The sequence below is a fragment of the Sinohyriopsis cumingii genome, chromosome 8 (genome assembly GCF_028554795.1).
Source record: "Sinohyriopsis cumingii isolate HCF-2022 chromosome 8, ASM2855479v2, whole genome shotgun sequence".
NCBI classification, from domain to species: Eukaryota; Metazoa; Mollusca; class Bivalvia; order Unionida; family Unionidae; genus Sinohyriopsis; species Sinohyriopsis cumingii.
In genome coordinates this window covers 44366840-44388407 of record NC_142968.1, presented here as the reverse complement: position 1 = coordinate 44388407, position 21568 = coordinate 44366840, and the positions used below count along the sequence as shown (strand labels likewise).

At 34.5% G+C, this 21568-nt stretch overlaps 1 protein-coding gene across 1 annotated transcript in view; it reads left to right on the top strand.

Moving 5' to 3' along the window:
- LOC149793396 (dynactin subunit 6-like) overlaps positions 1–18183 on the top strand; it is a 41774-nt gene extending 23591 nt beyond the window's left edge. Inside the window, exons 7-8 of the mRNA XM_089967379.1 lie at positions 3879–3998; positions 9551–18183. Of these exons, the coding sequence (XP_089823505.1) occupies positions 3879–3974 (96 nt within the window). The 3' untranslated portion in view covers positions 3975–3998; positions 9551–18183. The remainder of the gene's footprint in view (positions 1–3878; positions 3999–9550) is intronic.
- The last annotated feature ends 3385 nt before the right edge of the window (positions 18184–21568 follow it).

Sequence of the window (21568 nt, the reverse complement as noted above, 5' to 3'; positions counted from 1 at the left end):
GGGGTGGCCATCCTAGTAGGGTACTTTTGAACACAAATCAGTACCCAGGGATTATGGCCATTAAAATAAAGAGGGTGAATATTCCAGAGGGAGACCACTGTACTCTAATTACTCAAAAAGTTTACATGAAAATAATACAGATTTTGAAAATGCATCTATGGGTGACTGCTTGATGTTGAAAGTGTGTTTGTATGTTCTTATGATATGTAAATGGTCCTATATTAGAATGGTGTTGATTGGATCCCCTTCATGACCACTGCAATGATCATTTTTGAAAATCTTATAGCTACTCTTTCTGAATGGTTGGTTGAAATGCTGGTTTCATGAACAACTTTTTGATCTGTAACTGGTTCAGAATGACACTAAATTGGTACTAATCTAACCTGCAGCATGTTGCCATCTTGAAAATCTATATTTGCTGCTTCTCCTGCATGAATATCATATCATCATGGGATTTTCATGAAAAACTTATGACACATCTATCATCATAGCCTGAATGAAAGTAATGCCAATCTTAACTCAACCAGAGCCACCTTGGTGGCCATCTTGAAAATCTTCTTAAATTTACTTAGAACAGGTGGTTAAAAATGGCTTTTTTTTTACAAAAACACTTCATATGTTTTCCTGTTGGTCCAAAATGAAAATTGTGTTGATCTGACTTCCAACATAGCCAACCTTATGGTCATCTTGGAAATCTTGTTATGCTGACCCTCCTGAATGGAAGGTCATATCAACATGAGGTTTCCATTTAAGGTCTTGTGTTAAAAAATTTAAACTCTTGCATCAGCATGGATTTTTTTACTAAATGACTAATTTCTATTTGTATTTGGGTCTTGTGTTGATCTGACCATAAAGAAAATTGGCAGTAACAGAGACCTCCTTAAAGATCTTAGTGTTGCTTTTTCTCAACAGATGATTGTATCAACATGGTGATGCTACTGAATAATTGCCTAATGGAATTGCCCAAGAGAAAATAGTGTTTATTTGTGCTCACAGAATGGCAGCCTCAATGGTGATATTGAAAAATTGGTTATTGCTTCTCCTCCATATAACAGTGCCAGTAGCTTCTCGTGGGTTGGTGGTTCTTCTCTGGGTTTTCCCGGGTTCTTCCTCCACCATTAATACTGGCCGCCATGCATAGCCTATCGTGTGCTGAAATATGGCGTTAAACCCCACAAAAACAACCATAACAATATAACAGTAATATCAGCATGGGGTTTTCACTTAAACACTTCTTGCAGTAAGTAGTTGAACCTTAATAAAATGGTGCTGATGTAACTTCACATTAAGGTCATCAAAACCTTGTTGTTGCTACTCCTCCTGATTGGCATATGGTTTTCAATATTGAATATCATGATAGTTGGTTCTATATAAAAATGATGCTGATCCAACCTTGGCAACCATTTTAAAAATATTATGCTACATTTTCTGATTGGATGGTTTTATCTATATTGGGGTTTCACTTCAGTGTTAACAGTATATATCAGGTCCTGTATAAAAATTATTTGAATTTCAATCTGTTAACCATAGTGTTAATCTAAAAATATTATTACTACTGCACTGACATGTGTTTCACTGAAACACTTCATGTAACGTGTATTTGATCCTGAATGAAAGGGAGCAAGAGTCTCACATTTTTAATCAGAAGGTTGTACGTTCAGTACCTACCAAGGTCAGCCTCAGTGTGCTGCAAGTGTTTTTCCCTGAGAATGGCATTTGACTACAATTTCTTTGGTATGCTATAACCAAACATGCATTGAAAGTGCCATTAAAATTTATAATATTGCTCCAAAAGGATGAAGCAGATTGCTAAAAGTACAACCATAAAGGAAAATGAACATATAAAATTACTCTAAGAATGGAAAATGTATTTGTTTGTTAATTATGCATGTTTATTTTTAATTTTTAGAGAGACAGAAATAGACGAAGTAGTGCGAGTTGCAATTTCTTATTTCAAGCGAGGGTTACCATCAATTTTACACCCCTAGGGGATACTCTGTGACTGTAAATGTCATTTCTGTCAGAGGCATGATGTTTTGGCTCAATCAGAATACTGAAGTCCTCAAACATAGATGAATTGACAGTATTTGTGGAACTGGAGAATAACTTTTGGCTTGGAAGGATTTCTTTTTAAAGTCTGTGGCATGCTGTCTGTTCCTCTGTTGTTGAGAATAGTTTGTGTTTATAATAATGTCACTTTCTCTATTGAGCTCTTTTGGCCTTAAGAGTCAGTCAAGCATTGTACAGGGGCATAATTCAGATTCTACACTTCATAGGAAATTATTAAATTTTTTATTTTTCTTGATATACTTGACTGCTTCAGTGTAGTACTTAACACATTAACCCCTGGCGACGAGTTAACATGGCAGGAGGTAGTAGCCTACTGCCAAGCTCTATAGTGGTCATGTGTGATACACTAAAGTGGGTGGATTTATAGAAAGGTAGACAGATGTAGCTCTGCAATGATACCAAATAATCTGAAAGTTTTATTTGCACTACAAAATACAGAGGAAAAAAACTAATTTTTTGGACCTGATTCTTTTCCATCTAAAATTTGCCTGTGGTCAAAATCGATTTGGTGTCTGGAATTTAGACTTTTTGGTCTCAGATCTAAGCCAGACCGATATGAACTGCAAACAGATAGATGAAATTTTGCAAAAAGTAAGATAAGATGGGCATTTGGAATAAAGAGTGGACTCAATATGAAAATTATGGGTCCATTAAGCAAAAAAGAACTTAATTAAAAATTATTAGTAATCCCAATTTTCTAAATTAATTTGTTAATGGTACACATTTTCACCACAATCCTTTCTGCTTTCTGTTGCCCCCTCCCCTCTCATGCATTACGGACAAACTATGCAGAAATGTGGAGTGAGAGAGAAAAGGAATTTGGGCTGGATTAAAACCTTGAAATAAAAATTACACCAGGTAGCCTTCAAGAATATGGTTCATCGTAATGATATGTGTGCACTTTGCGTGGGATTTTTCTACAGTGTGTATCAATGATACAGAGTTGTAAACCATGTTGACTTTATATACAGTTAATTTCTAGGCTATGTGGTACACATACTGTGATGTATTTAATGTTTTGTTGTTGTTGTTTCTTAAGCATACTATAATGTTCTAAAAATCAATTATTATTAATTTAATATTAAAATGTCCAAAGGTCTCTCTCTCTCTCTCTCTCTCTCTCTTGAATCTATGAAATGAAGAGTGTAGAGGATTTTTGTTTGTGTCATCCCACTATGTCTCTGGACTTACGAATGATGGTTAAAGTTAAGTCAAACCGACCAAATGATGGGGGCGGGTTGAAGTCAAATCAACCAGAGAGTTTTAAGGTCAAACCGACCAGGGAGAGAGTTTATGGTCAGTGGTACTGTTTCAAAAGCAGAATATGACTTAGATCAACTGTAATTATATTAAAATATTTTAATTGTCTCTTGCTGCTGGTTTGTCATTTTGCTTAGTTTCCATTCCACATTAATTTCCATGCGCTGGTACATGAAATGCAAAGCGTTCTTGTGAATGGCATAGCTAACCAAGTGTTTGTAGTGATCTACTTTTATCATTGAAACCATCTTTCATGTTTAAATCGTCTGTGTATATTATTTCAATTTAATCAATGTGAAGAAAAATAGAAACTAAAAAAAGAAAACAATCAACTTATCAATATGCGAAGGTGATTGTGAATAGCCACAAAAGACATTGAAGTACATTTCCTTTTAATGAAAAATGTATGCATCTTGTATATCATTGATATAGCGTACATACTATATATATATATATATATATATATATATATATATATATATATATATATATATATATATATATATATATATATCCATTCTTAATACTTTGATTTATGTATATTCTAGGCCCAGGCTTTACAGATTGACTTTCTTACCAAGATTTTGCCCAATTATCACTACCTGAAGAAACCTTCCAAGGCGGCTACTCCACAAAGGACCTGATCTTCATGTCCAACTTAAATTTGGGTATGTGTCATTCAGTGTCACTAATTTTAAATTTGGGTATGTGTCATTCACTGTCACTGATTTTAAATTTGGGTATGTGTCATTCACTGTCACTAATTTTAAATTTGGGTATGTGTCATTCGCTGTCACTGATTTTAAATTTGGGTATGTGTCATTCACTGTCACTGATTTTAAATTTGGGTATGTGTCATTCACTGTCACTAATTTTAAATTTGGGTATGTGTCATTCACTGTGTTTTTTAGACATTAAATGTGTCATTGATTAAGTATGTTTCATTAGTATATTTTCCCAATTGTTCGAACACTATAACAATAAAACACAAGGCAAAGGCTAAGTCAAATCTTATCTCCTGGACTTGGGGAAAAAACCTTAAGCTGAACTATTGCCCCAAGATCAGTATTAACAGACATTAAAATGGTGGTTAATGTCAAGGTGTGTTCAGCCATCTTTAGATGTGAAGCCTGGGCCCAAATTAAGGAAGAAGATTAGAGCTGCAGCAACCAACTTTTATTACCATCCTCTTATTCTGAGCCAATAAAACTTCACTGACTTTACTAAAGAAATTATGTTAACTAGATGTTACATATTTTTGAGGTAGCAAATCATCATTCATAAATTATTAATTTTTTAAAACAGTAGAATTTTTCACTCTGTTGGTGGAAATTCTGTTAGTTTTCTCAACCAAAAATTAGTTCTATAAATGATTAGTTCTTTAAATAATTAGTTAAAGAGGAAAACCAGTTAATCATGGAAAGATAATACTACTACTAAGCAGCGAATCCGAAACTGATGACACATTTCCCTGTACAGTTGATAATTAGGTATATCAGTGTTTTCTCTTTTGTGACAACTTTTAATATCTCTGTTGAACATTTTTTAAATTAAATTTCACAAATACTGGCTTGCCAAATAATATTTGGAGAAGAATGTGTAGAAAGAGTGGTTAGAATTTCATCTTAAAATCAGGATATTTTGTATTATCTGGAAATAGTTGCATTATGATGAAATGGCTGACTTTATTAGTGCAAATTACCTTTTTTGATATTGACCAAATCACATCTATTTGCTTTGTCATCTTACGCAAAAGCAAAGAAGCTGATCTCATTAAACAATTTATTTTCTGTTTAGGTTTAATGCTTCATTCTGCTGAATGCAAATAACATCTTAACCAGTTAGGTAGTACCCAGGTCATATCAAAGAAAAAAATATTAATTTCCTATAGTAGGATGCAACAGCAGCTGTTTGGCTCATTTAGTGTAGTGGTACCTAAAGAAGCAACATTGGACCAAAGAAAAGTTGTTTCTGAAGACATGGTCGCTGAAAAGAGATACAATTCTTCAATTTTGGTTTATGGGACTTCAAAAACTGACTCTTTAAGGCAGATTATTTCATAACTGAGGTGACTTTTAAGGCAGGTTGAACTGTATATTTAAAATTTGGATGCTGTTTCTTAATGATAATTTTTAAAGACACTTTTTTTCTGATACTAATTTAACAAGTTTCCTGATTTGCCATATGCGAAATTGTTGATCCTGTATACTTTATTTATTTTGCATTGACTTTGGATTTTTTCTCAAGATTGTTTTACTGAAAGTCCCAGCAAGTATTAATGTAAAACACAAAAGCATAATTTGAGTGAATTTAAAAAGATAAATAAAAAATAAACAGCTATTAGATACTACTGTTCTCTTTGATATATAGCATGCTCCATTATAACATAAATTCACTGCCCCGGTGACCTACTGGTTAGAGTGTCCGCCTCAGATGTGGGAGGTCATGGGTTCGATCCCCGGTCGAGTCATACCAAAGACTTACAAAAATGGTACTTACAGCTGCCTCGCTTGGCGCTCATCATTAAGAGGTTAGTGTTAGGACTAGTCGGCCCCGTGTCAGGTTAATGTGACTGGGTGGGACATCATGCTACATGTCTGTGGCATGATGCCCCAGTGCTATACATCACTATAAACTGCCACATTGCAGACATCGTAGTGATATGACTGAAAAATTGTTAAAGCTACGTTAAAAATCCAAATCACACACACACATATAACATAAATTCATATATAACATGGTCGTGGTGTGGCTCCTGAAATTTCATATACATGTATTTTTCTCGTACACAAAAAAAAATTCTTTCCTAAAAGTATGAAAAAAATGTTAATAGTTTATTATCATTTTGGGGAAGAGATTGCATATGAATAATACAAGACGATCATGGCATGGCTCCTGAAATTTTATATGTATTTGTCTTGTACATGAAAAAGTCAGTTTTTTTCTTCTTAAAAGTACCAAAAAAAATGTGTAAAAAGTTTATTCTAGGATCGTGTAGTGCTTTGCCAATGTCACAAACTTGGATTTATTTCCTTATTGGCAGCAAAATATACCATCTGGTGATTTTTTTGCATTGGCGACATTGTTGGCTGTTTAAACATATACGTACAACCTTTGGCTTGAAGTGGAGAAATTCAGAGGCCCCATGAAAGGAAGCTGCAAATCGGATATAAAATGCACTGAAATTTATCTCTTGTTACATAAACAAATTCTTTGTCCATATTGACAAGCCATCTAAACAGTACATTGTTATATTGTAATCCGCTTATCTTGACACCTAGCATGAGTACTGTATATTGTGAGATATCTGCATTTTTGTTGTTGACATTTCTGGTCACGGACATCAACTGGATGAGGCATTATCTCGTAATTTATCTTTTGTCGCATTTTCGGCCACTCACTAGTAATTAATATATTTACATAGAGATTGGTATGTGGATGGTAAGTGTAATTCCTCTTCTTTTCACTCCAAATTAAATCATTCAGAACACTCACATTTTCTGTAATAATCCCTGTCATCAGATCAGAACACCTGCATCTCTATCGTCCGTTGACCCTTATTAAATTTCTGACGCACGAGATGAAGTCAGCATCACTTTGCTACCACAATCGTATAAAATATTAAAAAAAGACCACATCTTACTTATTGGTTTATTCAATAGGCATGGAGGGACAGTAACTAGAATAGCCAAATGACGGCCAATTCTTTATAACCAATGTACCCAGATAAAATAGTTTGCTGAAATTTCCAAGGAAACAGATTACCTTTGAAGCACCAGTTGTTATGAAAACGTACTCAGCAAGTGGAAAAAAAATCAGTCTCAGTCATGCAATACAATTATTTGATGTTGCCACTACAACAAGAAATGTGCATGTGTTTGGTTCTCCAGAGCTGTCCTTCAACGGTGACTTCAATAACGCATGCATCCTTCATCAAAGAAAGCAGACTACAATCTTCAATAAAAACAAAGAACTTTTCTTCAGAGGAAGTCATTACCAAACGTAAATAAAAGTACTGGAATCTGATGGATTATTGCATTTTCTAATGTGACTGGAACGTGTTAACTATGCTGTGAAAGTTTATTTTTTTGCAGAGAAAAAGTTTATGCTTATGAATGCTACCAACGGCAGCTTAACCCTTTACCTCATACAACCGTCTTTGGACGCCTCTACAAAAGTCGCATCGAAGCGACATTTGACGCTTCTACAAAAGTCCCATAGAAGCGCCTTTTGACGTCTGCTGTAAACATCAGCCATTTTAAGCCGGTTTTTGTAGCACCACCTTCGGGGAAAACCCCTTATTAGATACTACATTCATTTCTGTGAATGATAATTACGTCAGATCACGTGGTCACTGTTTATGTACTGGTCGATATCTGCTATTTAAAGTAACTGGGTCATAATCTCCACTCTCCAAAATGGCGGTCGCGGATTTCATTCAGTACTTACGAAGTTTTCATGATTAGAATCAAAACTATGAAAGATTCAATAACCTAGGTAAAGGCTCTGATATTGATATAGGCTGCAATTAGTTTTTATAAATTATCAAATTTAGATGACTTAGTGATGTAGACACAGATGAAAAACTTGTAAATTTCGAGTATGAGAAATGGCAGCTCTACGGTTGGTGACACGGCCTCACTGACATGACGGTGAACGAATTCTCTCCAGATTTTAAAGCACATAACAAATTCTTCCGTGATAAATAATTACACAGCTATAACAATCGGACTTTACTCTTAAACTGTTCCACATGTAATAGATGTGTACCAAAAATGTAAAATGGTTAAAATTGCTGTTAAACGTAACATACACTACATTGCTTAATAGTTCACAGGCAAGCTATGCATATGCGGTCGACTAGGTAACCTGTGTTCTGTGTATAGCGAGCTGCACTTTGTCACTATGCTCTATGAGGTAAAGGGTTAAAATGCAAACTAACTTTTACCAACTTGGGACATACTGAAAAGTAAATATGCTTCGTCATTCGTTACATAATTGTGCTATGTTTTTCCACTGAATTCGGACCAATATGACCTGTGACAAAATTATTCAATATTTTAAATCTGTGTGTGCTTATTTTCCATGGAATCACTTGTATTGTGGATTCAATGTATGTGATGAGATTTGTGGGTGTAGTACACAGTGTTGATAGATTAGACATGTATATATAAACAGTATTCACGTATATGTACCAATTCATGGTTCTCTAAATAAAGTGAACTATTATATATGCCTTCTCTGTTTTCACTACAGGTGTATTTCTCATTTAATATGCATCGATTGAAGATGGTGACTGTGCCGATTAAGCACATATTTTTCAGTCGTCATTGATGCAGATAGTATATACACAGTATTGAAACCATTTCACCTCTGTCTGCGTGGGTTCGAGTCTTCTTGGATTCTGCCAATGTGGGTATGTGAGAATGCTTGCCAGTAGCTTCGCGTGGGTCAGTGGTTTTTTCCAGGGATTTCTCGGGTTCTTCCTCCACCATTAATACTGGCCGCCATGTATAGCCTATCGTGTGCTGAAAAATGGCATTAAACCCTACAACAACAACAACATATTGATGAGCTGATATATGCATGTATATCACAGTTTATGAATGAAGCACACACAACAACAGTTAATCATTGTCACTATGACCAGTGTTAGTAACACAAATTCTGTAACATATATTGGCAGCAGGCCCATACATATCATAATTTTGCATAATGGTTTCTCTTGAAGGCTAAAATCAGTGTGAGAGGCTCTGATGGGCAGTCAGAATAAGAATGTAACCATTATTTCAACAGTTATTTAAAACAGGATTGGACAGATTGTTGGAACTTTCTTGTACAGATTTGTTACAGAGAATGTTATTTCCTTTTGTGTGTCAAGTGAGGCTTCTGCATTGTTGTTCGTGCTTGTTCATTTGTAACTGGACGATATCAAGGAAAAGTTCTTCCAGCCTCGTCTGAGAGCATGGTGATAGAGAATTTTAAAGTGAAAGTATTGTTTTCTGACTTTAGGAAAGGAACATTGGTTGTATTTTTATGGCATATCATCACTGTTAGGCTATTTAGTGCTATACCATAGGAAGAAAAAATTCTGGCTGTTTCTCAGGTATATAATACAAATTTATACATACTTAAGGGAAGGCAGATTTGTAAATTTGAGGTTTTCTTACCCTTCGTCACTCAAAATAATTTTTTTTCAATATTGATGTATTTATTTCAGGGCCACTTGTCAGTTGGATTCAGTGCCTGGTGAAGGGCTTCATAGATCTGTGGATGATTATCTCACCTGGGTTTCACATGATGAGACTAGATGTTACTTTTCTGTTGGTTACAACATAAAGATTCTTTGCTTAAGATTTTATGTTATACATTTTGCAAGTAAAATACAAGGGGGTAAAAATAAATGAACCCCAGTGTCTGTAGGTGCTGACTGAAAGGTATATGTTTCTGAAACTAAATTATTTTTATCTGCTTGTAGGCTTGACTGATGCTTTGAGTAGTGTCAAGAAAAAAAGAAAAAAATTCAGAATCCATGACATGACTATATTGTATCCGAATTCATGTCATAATGAAGCAAATTTTAGTAGGGTTCCCTATAATTGAAAGGATGAGACACAACGCCAGTGAATAATCCAAATATTGAGAATTTGACATCTTAAAAGTTCATTTCTTTATATCTTTAACAGTTTTGCCCCAAGATACTGTTTTATATATTTAGCATGCTTACATATGAATCATCACTATTAATGGACTTGAGATAGCAGAACACTCCAACCCTTGTTACCAAGGATTGCAAATGTAAAACTTTAAAATACCCAAAAAGGTACTTGGGTAGTTTGTACAGAACAAATGATGTAGAAATCTTGTCTTGGATAGATTACACACTTTTACTTAGGAACATAATGTGTCAGAAAATAATATTTTTCTGATGAACAATCAGTTTGAGGTGAAATCAAAGAAAATTGTGAAAGTTCAAATGTAGTCATTTCTGTATAAAAAATCAGTAAACTTGCGCAAAAATGTTTACACTATTTTAATTCACACAGTATTATGATGCTTACCAAATATGTTTCATACCTGAAGGATTGCATCATTGTAAATCCACAGATGACTGTAACAGTGATGCCAACCATTGTCTAATTTGCAGAATTATTTTAAAATGTTAGTGAAGCATCCACATCATGAATTACATTGATGCAATTTTAAAAATTCAAACTTTTATGTGATAAAATTTGAACAGGAGTAAGGCAGGAAGAAATTACATTACAAGTATAATAGACTGGTTCATTAGTTTAGTTTCTTTTTAAATAGGTTACCTGAGCATATGTAAGGAAAACATCTTCAACCTTCCAAATCGTGCCTCCCCAAATTGATCACATCTTTTGACTAGTTTTGGCAATGAAATTGCCAAAAGTGATCGTTTGCTTGCTGAGACGGGCGAGACTACTTGCCAGTACCAGCATGCTGACAATGATCAGTCTAACACTGTATGTTGACACTGGTGCTGGCTATGGTGATGGATCCGTCAATAGTCAGTATTTGACTTTGCATCAGATGTCAAATGACCCTGGACAGCAAAGGCATGGTCTTGACCTACCTCCTCTATCTCCGGGATTGGGAATGGTGATCTGCATACACAGTTCCACACTCGAGATGCAGACAGCCTTTGGCACCCAGTCATGTCACTTTAGCTCATCTCTTGACAATAACACACAGCACATTTGGTACCAGATTTGTTGAACAAGCCTTCTGCAATCTCATGTCCTGGTCCTATGAAGGCATCATGGAACGACCCAAGACTAACAGAACCTATGGTGGGATTTGCACCAAGATAACGAAATTCCAGTCGAGGGTTAAATTGTTTGCATCCCCATGAGATTCTGCCAAGGGGACGACAAAAAATGTAACCCTACAAATGGGATTTCCGTGCCTTGGTACAAATACCCACATAGATTATTTTTCTCACCCAGTGTTTTCCAGTTCAATTAAATAACCCTGCACTTCTGCAATTTAGTTAACAGATTTAAAACACAGTATTATTCATCAGATATTAATTATTATTGGTTCTCGCTATATAAAGGTCATCAGGTATTGTACTTTTTTTTTAACGAAAATCTGATGCTGTATATACTCACGTATAAGCCGAATAATTTAGGAAAAAATAAAGGCCTGGAAGAAGAGGGGTCAACTTATCCTGGGTACAGTGTCTAAACTTGACAGTTTTTAGGTCTTTTTGTTGACTACTGTAATGGCTGTAAATCTTGGAACATGAAAAAATAATTTGTTCCTTGTCCTAAGACTGCGTGTAAAAAGAAAATTGGTGTCCTGACAATTATTAAACTGTTATAAAGTAGTATGATTGATTTTGTTATTATTTTGCATTGCATATTTTCTGATTTCTCCAACACGAAATTAAATAAAGGTAAATACAGACTTCATAATTTGTGGGCCAGTTGAGTTTCCCCGGGAGACCAGGCTTGACTATAATGTACAGTACTTACACGGTGCAAATCATGTACAGCATCACTTAAATCCTTATTTATGCCCAAATGTATTAGATGCAGTTTTTGCTCAGTTCATTGTTTCGACTAAATTGCATTCCTTCAGATAACATTTCAGCTAGTCCTTAATAGCTGTTTCATTTACGTTGAATCACACACTCATGAGTTCATTTTCAGTGACATAAGCGATCCTACAAACTAAGTTAATATTTATGACAAGGTACACGTTTATTTGTACACGGCACATAACCAGCGTAACTGTTACATGTTCACGAGGAATGGTAATAATAAAGGCTAAAATTCTCATTATAGATCAACTGAGATCATCATCAATCTATGTTAATTTTGTGTTTTGGCTGGACATTATCATAACTCTCCACACAATGGAAAGCTTGATGTTCAGTATCTCCTTTGTTGATAATTGGCAGATTTGTCTTTTGTTTTCCGACAGCAATACAGGCCATTTAATCATTAAAACCCTGAAACTGGCTTGTGTTAAGAAGGAATTTGGCCGGCAACTATACCAGTACATTGATGTGTAATTGCCTTTCATTCCATAATATTAGGACAATTACCGTAGTTTTGTAAAACGGGGTGTAAGGCATACCTGTCAACTTTCAGAAGCCAAGTATGGGGTGCCTAAAGTCAAGAGGATTTTTGTGGCATTTTTTAAGCCTTGTTTTCACTAAATATTGACCAATCTTCTGGGTCCAGTATGTGTGAAATTCACAAAGGATGTGCTGTTTCTCCCTGTAACATGCCTTATTTTCCCCCAGAACGTGCCATATTTTCCCCCAGAACATGCCATATTTTCATATTTTGGTCAGCTGTGGCCAAACTGCACAATAACTAAAGGTTAGTCTTAAACAAGCAAAAAAGCCAGTGTGACTAATTAAAGGTTGATCCTTCTCAATGCAACTATTTTGTGAAAACAACTGGCCCTCTGTCATAATTCAAAGAAATCATTTACACTACTGTGTGTTATGCAAGTACCAGCAGTTGATTGTCAAATAAAGGATGCCCAACTTTGTTGACCTAAAGGTGCCTAAATAGGCGGCCTCATGGTACCATACATGTGCTATTTCCCCCTTGTAGTATATACAACCTTATTTCCTTATCGTCAACTCTTAAGGCATTTAGTATTGCCTACAATAAAGCATACGTGTTCTGAACTAGTTTTTTAAGGACATATGCTGCGTGGTATGTATTTTCATTCCATCTTTTAATTTAATGATGGTAATTAACATTCATATATATGGTATGTAAATGCCAGGTGTTCACACATGTAAGTTCTTTTGCTGGGAATGCACAATAGCATATGGAGTTAAGCATTCATAGTGATCATTCTTGGGATTGAAATTAATTGTTGACAATTTTGTTATGGTTTATTTTTTTCTGATTTTTGTATTGTTGTAGAGGTAAAAAAAAATCATAAATTTATGTGAATAATGTTTAAACATAACAATCTATTGAGTGAAGAAACAAATTCTTTCTAGTAGAGTAATTATTTCGTCACAACAATATTCACAAGTGTTACAACAGAACATGGCTTCCATGGATTGCAAACGATATATACATATTTATGTAGGACTCTTTTTGTTAAGGAAAAATAAAAATCAAAGACGTAATAATCGGGAGTTCTCTGCAAAACTCGGGAGGATATTATGAAATTGGGAGGTAGGCAAGGAACGAATCCTAAAATTGGGGGATGGGGTATCCTCCAGGCATGAGAGTTGACAGGTATAGTATAAAGTTACTTAAATGAAAGTAAACTACCACTTAGTTTTTACAGTATTAGCATAATTTTCAAAGCATTATTTCTGAAATTTCATTACTGTATTTTGGCGATATCATTAAAGTTTAGTGCAGTGGTGGCCATGATTTAACTCAGTGGTGGCCATGATTTAACTCCAAAGGATATACTTCATTCAGCAGAATGTACTTCATTCAGTGGATGTTCAAACCTACAATGTACATGCGGCAGGGCGATTATGCAAATATTCTCAGTAGCCTAGAATTGCAAGCATTGAATCAAACGATATTGTTGTTCATTGTGTTGTCATACTGGAATCACATTTTAATGAGTTAGGTATTTTCAATTTCAGTGCAAAATAAAGCCATAATTACTTGTGCACCGATATAAAATGTCCAATGGAATAACGCATAAACAAACAGTAGAGTCAAAAGGGAGAGGTCTTGTCATTTTAATCAAGTTATGTACAACTCTGAATTGGGCAGAAACAAAAAAAAACAGAAAATAAATGCATTTAGAACTTACTATGTGCATCTTGTGATATCTTGGAGTTGTGTGTTGGCTTATACGCAGGTCATGCACTTTTTAGTGTTTATACCTATTCAGTTTGGGGGGTCGGCTTATACGAGAATTGTTTTTTTTAATGAAAATCTGAATAATTATATATGTAGATTCATAGAATCAAGCTCTATATGCCATTCTTATACATGATAAAACAAAAATCAAGTTATTAGTTGTTGGAAGTACTGTGCAACATGTATCTCAAGCCACATGCTGTTGTTGTAAAAAATACAGTACTGCACATTTATAAGAATGTGCCTATTGACCCTAAGTAAAAAATGTTCTGCACATGAAAAAAATAGAAACAAAACCATTTTATATTACCATATTACCACATTTAATTTTGTTTTACTATCATCAAGGGAGGGCATAGGCCAGAACAAAGACCTGTTCAGCCATCTAGCCAATTTTGACTTGACCTAATTGAAGGCTTGGTCCTCTTTCCAAAATGGAACATTCTGTTTGTTCTCATATGATTAAACAAAGTATTCTTTGGACCACTGCCTTGAGCATTGCTGACTAGAATTTCACATCAGACCTGCTTTATAAGCACTAGCATTTCCTGGCAGATCAGTGTAATATATGCTTTGGTTGTCAGCCAGAAAGATCTGCAGTTTCATGATGATGGTTCATGTTTTGTCATGATGGTTCCTGGTTTCATTGTTAGTAACAAGGCTTCAGATTATGGGAAATCAGTCTTTTGATTTGAAATCGTTGTCTTTGGCATCTTCAGTACCTCATTAAAGTGGTACCTGAAGTGTTCTGAGCCAGTCAGATAAAGGAGACCTTGATTGTTCTTACCCATATAAAAGGAAGTGATGATATTTCGTGAAGGATTTTCTCTATTGAATCCATTGGGTTATCTGTTAAGCTTTCAAGAGATAACAGATTATTACAGGGTTTGGTGCTAATGCTAAGAGGAGAGCACTTTTTAGCACTTTAATTCCAAGCAGACAACAATAAGTTCTTCATTTGCTGAACAAAGACAAAACGATGTGGTTTACATCTTTTTTAGCTTGGATGGGTTGTATTTTTAATGCAGTTTTCTTCTAACATATTACGGTACTATTACTGTTATTCCAAAAATTGGATTCTGAATGTAAAATCAGTATGTACATAATAAGAACCATTTGTTCTCACTGGACTTATTTTTTGCTGTTTACAGGTTCATAGGATACAATATGTTTGTACAGAAGTTTGTGATTTTTAATGAAAGTGTTATCCAGTCCAGATGGGCTGCCTTGATTCCCAAAAATTGGCACCAACATTCATGATAAGCATGCTTATGGGTTGGCATTGTTACTGTAGAGAGGGCTTTGTGCAATATGTCACAATTTTTGTTGATATCTATAAAAATGTTAACCTGATTTAATAATCTCGTGACTTGATCATTTTATGTTTTTTGTAAATCGTGATCCTGGGTTAGCAACATTTGTTATGCATTTGGTTTTCAGGGTGAGACGAATATTGTGTAGGGCAGCTCAGTGCTACTAGAATGCAATGTATGGGCTGTTAACATGACTTATTCTACATATTCAGAACTATAAAAATACTTCACAAGGAGATATAACAGTATATTTCCAGAAAGGAAATAATTATTAATAATTTATCACAGAGAAAGAGGGAATTCTTAAAGCTTTGTTTTTATTAAAAAGATATCCAGGGCTACTAAAGCAAACTTAAGTTTTCAGGTTCTTTTTTTGATAGCCTATTGGGCTAATGTATGATTCTGAAATATGTTGGACCCTGTTGTTGTGTTATTTGTTGTTCCACATGCAGTTTATGGTTTGTATGCTAATTAAACCTTGCATTAAAGAATAAAGCTCACATGGCCTCAAGGACAAGTTAGAGTGAAATATGGTACTGCATTTTGTGTGCAATGGCCATCTTCCATCAAAAATTGCTATTTTCCATTTCTCAAAAGCCACTGAACCGGTTTCAGCCAAATGTGGCATTAAACATCCTTTCACTTTATACAAATGTTGTCAGTCTATTATATAAACTGCTAAATATAAATTAATGCTTCTCCAAAAATTTACCAGCTGCGACTAAAAGTATGTCAGCTTAAATACCTTTTGAAGTGAGTGTAAGTGATGCTGATCAATCATGGCCACTATTACTAAAAGTAGAAAAACTGTTAACGTCTTGTCAAAAACCATTGATCAGAATTTGACCAACTTTGACAGAAAGGATCATTCATGTCTTTAAGGTCTTTCAATTTTGCATAATTTTTTTTGCCATCAAATGGTGCTGCTGTTACTACAATTAGAAAATCATTAAATGCCTCTTATCTCAAAACCCATGCAGTAGAAACTTATAAAATTTGACAGCATCTTGGCATTTTAAACAGATGATATTGATTTGTCATTGTGGCTAAAAATAGAAATACCCTTTTTAAAAGTTCTTAAAATCCAATTGTCATTGAGTGATCGAATTTTACAGAAAAAAATCCTGGCTTAAAGAATTTCAGTTTTCTACAATCAGTACTAATCCACCATCATTATGGTCACAATTACAAAACACAACCTTTAAACAATATCTCAAAAACCACACCGAATTTGACCAAGTTTTGATGTAAAGCATTCACGTGCAGCAGCTCTACTCGTCTAAAAAATTATGCCAATCTGGTGTCAAATATGACCACAGAAATTAAGAACAGATGTACCTGTAAACAGTTTTTCAGAACCATTGAACTGAATTTGAACTAAATTTGTAGCATCTAGGTTTTAAGGCCTTCAAATTTTTTACAAATGAGGATGATCTGACTTCAGATATGGTTGCCATTACTGAAAATAGAAATGAATAACTTTAAGCAAAAGCATCAACAACTAATCAACAGATATTGATCAGATTTGACTAATCAACAGATATTTATCAGATTTGACTAATCAACAGATATTGATCAGATTTGACTAATCAACAGATATTGATCAGATTTGACTAAAAGCATCATGGCTTTTAAATGTCTACCATTCATTATATGTCATTAATAAAATAACTGAAAAACTTGTAAATATCAGAAGTAATCATATAACCCTCATTTCTTGGCCAGCTGCCCTTGCATATTGCTTTTAAGTACTGTTGGGAATAGGGTTTTAAATTTAATTATTAATGATATATTCATTAGAACTGTCCAGTCATCGATTTTATTTGGTTTGTGATATTTTCTTTATTTTTCATTGAAAATGTCATTTTTGCATATTGGAAACAGTCTCCTTGTCCCCATATTCATGGAATTGCCAAGTTATTTTACAAAATTTCCAGATAGTTGGTGCTGGTGATTGACAAACAGTAAGAGTACATGGTGTAAATATTTTTACCTTTATCTATTAAAAGTTTTTGATTGTAATATAGTGAAAACATTAAAATATCATGTGTAAAAATATTCCAAAGTAGAATTTTTTTTTATCATTTATGACTGATTTTCAAATTTTATAATCATATATTTGGTTATTTGGCTTATCCAGCAAGCTGTTTATTATTTTGATTATTTGTCTCACTACTAGAGATTATAATATCATTCAACATTGTACAAATTTGTCATGTTTTCGCAGTCATTATTGAAGGTTGAAATGTTATGAAGATTTTATCTTTTTACATGTTTTACTTTGCCATGCAGTCTGTCATCCTTTTGCAGGGTATAATTCATTCCCTCAGATAACCTTTGCTCCATTTACTACTGTTGGCACCTCACAGACTCCGTGATATTAGACCAATGACCTAGGCCGTATCACTACAAGAACAAATTGCAAATTTATATGATACAGTACCGATGCTTACACCTCAAAATAGTTGTTTGAATATTTAGTTATAAATATATTTTGTTTCAAATTGTTCCTAAAATACAAGCACTAGGATGAAATCCACTTTAAAGGTAATTGTAAATATGAATATTTTTGTTGTGGTTTAGAAAATTCCTGTACAATGCAAAGATATTTATATGTGGCATTTGAAGATGGCTAATGTAATTTCTATATATTCTCAATAAACTATGGGAGAGATAAGGTATCGTAATGTAATAAATAAAAATGCTGCGTAGATTTGTTTTGTTTTCATTTCTAGCACTCTTCAGTTTGCAAGATATAGATACGAAGGTATCTGATTATTGTGATATGTTTAATTAATATTTGTCTGTATTTGCTTATAAGCTGAATCCAGCTGCAAACTTCATAGACCAAAATATGCTGTTGCATAATGCATGTTATATCTGGGTCTATGCATTTTTGTTAGGAGTAATCAGTAGAACAAATACCCTGATCTACCAGCACATTATGTGATGTTTGATCAGGATGTATGTTTGCAGTTGGTTCCAGCATAAAAGTGAGTAAATACGCTAGGTACTTATACATAATGCATTGTGTACTAATACATAATGCATTGTGTACTAATACATAATGCATTGTGTACTAATGCATAATACACTATGTACTAATGCATAATACACTATGTATTAATACATAATGCATAATACACTGTGTACTAATACATAATGCTTTGTGTTCTAATACATAATGCATAATACACTGTATTAATACATAATGCATAATGCAATGTGTACTAATGCATAATACACTGTGTACTAATACATAATGCATAATGAACTGTGTACTAATACATAATGTATAATGCACTGTGTACTAATACATAATGTATAATGCACTGTGTACTAATACATAATACATAATGCACTGTGTACTAATACATAATGCATAATACACTGTGTACTAATATATAATGCATGATACACTGTGTACTAATACATAAGGGGCCCAGAGTGGCCGAGTGGTCTAAAGCGCTCACCATTCCGGATCACTGCCACCTCACCTCTGTCTGTGTGGGTTCGAGTCTCAGGTTCGGCTAATGTGGGTACATGCGAAAGCTTGCCAGTAGCTTCTCGTGGATCAGTGGTTCTTCCTGGGGTTTCCCAGGGTTCTTCCTCCACCAGTAATACTGGCCGCCATGTATAGCCTATCTTATGCTGAAAAATGGCATTAAACCCTACAACAACAACAATAACATCAACAAATACATAATGCATAATGCACTGTGTACTAATACATAATGCATAATGTACTGTGTACTAATGCATAATGCACTGTGTACTAATGCATAATGCACTGTACTAATACATAATGCACTGTGTAGCAATACATAATGCATACTGTACTGTGTACTCTTACATACTACACTATGAACTAATGCATAATGCACTGTGTACTAATATATAATACATAATGCACAGTGTACTAATACATAATGCATAATGCACTGTGTACTAATGCATAATGTATAATGCACAGTGTAATAATACATAATACATAATACACAGTGTACTAATATACAATACATAATGCACAGTGTACTAATACATAATGCATAAACACAATGGTGGCCTAGTAGTTAGAGCATCTGCCTCGGATGCAGGAGGTTGTGCGTTCAGTCCCCAGCCAAGTCATACCAAAGACTTGCAAAAATGGTATTAACAGCTGCCTCGCTTGGTGCTCAGCATTAAGAGGTTAGTGTTAGGACTGGTCAGCCTGGTGTCAGGATAATGTGTCTGGGTGGGACATCATGCCACATGTCTGCTGCATGATGCCCTAGTGCTAGACATCACTATAAATTGTCACACTGCAGACATCATAGTGATATGACTGAAAAATTGTTAAAGCTACATTAAAAATCCAAATCACACACACACACACACCAATGTTCAAACACATGCAGCCTTAGTTTGGTCAGGTAGTGCAAGATTTTATTGTAATTACTTTATTATGTATTAGTAAGGAGAACCAGAAATTTGTTGCAAAAAGAATTTCACTGTAAACTCTGGATAATATGTGTATTTGTGAATCAGTGACGGTTATATACGATTATAATCAGAAAATACATTAGTTCTTCCTTTATATGTAGACGTACAACCTTTTCTACAAAAATATCCTCAGTGGATTATTTTCCCATATGTGTTTATTATTCACAGTGTACAGTGTAACAAATGTACTTAATTGTAAAATGTGTCCTACTGAGCTGCATAGATTAGATCTGCCATCACATAATGTGCCAAAAGATGGATCTATGTAGATTGTTAGGACTGTTCAGTAGAGCAAACAACATAGATCCTGATCTGCTGACACAGTATGTGCCTCCAGATCAGGGTTAGTATTTGCAGTTGGACCTAGCTTATAAGTGAATGTGTACATTACTCATTTTCTCACCCAAATGTTATAAAATGCTATGATTGAAGTTACAAAGTAAAAATAGAAATATTGTTTAGGCATCAATAGAGACTGCATCAGTTGCTGAACGTAACTGGTTGCCACACAATGTTTACTTTTAACTATCTGCATAATTGTGCTGATAGCAGCAGAAAACTATTTTTAACAGTTGATGTTTACAGCTACTAACACAAAAACACTGCAGAGAATCTACAATAAGTACATCAAGCAACAATCAGTTATGTGCAGCAGCTGATGCAGGCTATGGTTGCACCTAATTTCTGCCTTGTCGTCATATATCAGCGAAATGGCTGTCTCTCTCCCTCCCTTTCATATCCTCTACAACCAAATATAGCAATAGCAATGTCAAGGTAGTTTCCACAATATAATGTGAGTTTAGTATAATTTTTCTCTCAGACCTCTTACATGTATGTGACTTATGCATGGGTAGCGGCAAAAGCCTTTCAATTTTGTCACAGCTGGATCCAAGATCTAAGTTAGTGGAACTGACAATATGATTTTCCTTTCTACATCATGGGCAGGGGTTTCAAAGCTATTGATTCTGAGGCTTATAGGCAATTGATCAAGGTCAGTTGAGCCATCATTGTAATTTATTTCATTTCCACTCAAGAAATCTGATTTATGGAATCAAATTACATTAAGATTCATACTAGACTACATCAGGATGGAGGCAACTTGTTAATTCTTGAGCACAAGGTTAAAGGTCAAGTTTCATGCCCAGTTTGTATCAACTTCATAGTTGCATCACATTTTAGTTGGGGCAGCAGCCAGTTGAATCTGTGATCAATAATAGATCATGGTTCAAAGTCACTGGACATAAAATCAAAAATTGTAAAATTTATTTTTGTAATAGCTACATTCAGTCAGAGGAAAAATTGTATTCTTTTGAGGGATGTTTTTATAGTACCAGATAGTAACATAATGTGCATCAAGTACTGGAAGTAAATGGGACTTGTCATGTTTTGCATATGTATTTATATGGAATATCACATTCATTTTAATTATCTATCTATCTATCTGTCTGTCTGTCTGTCTGTCTGTCTCTATCCATCCATCCATCCATCCATCTATCTGAAGGACACACGGTACTAATTATACGGAAGAACTGTGAACCAGTCTAGAAATGGGTGAAGAAATAATAGAGTATTTACAGGTTTGATGGTCCATAATTGGTTAATAATGAAAATTAA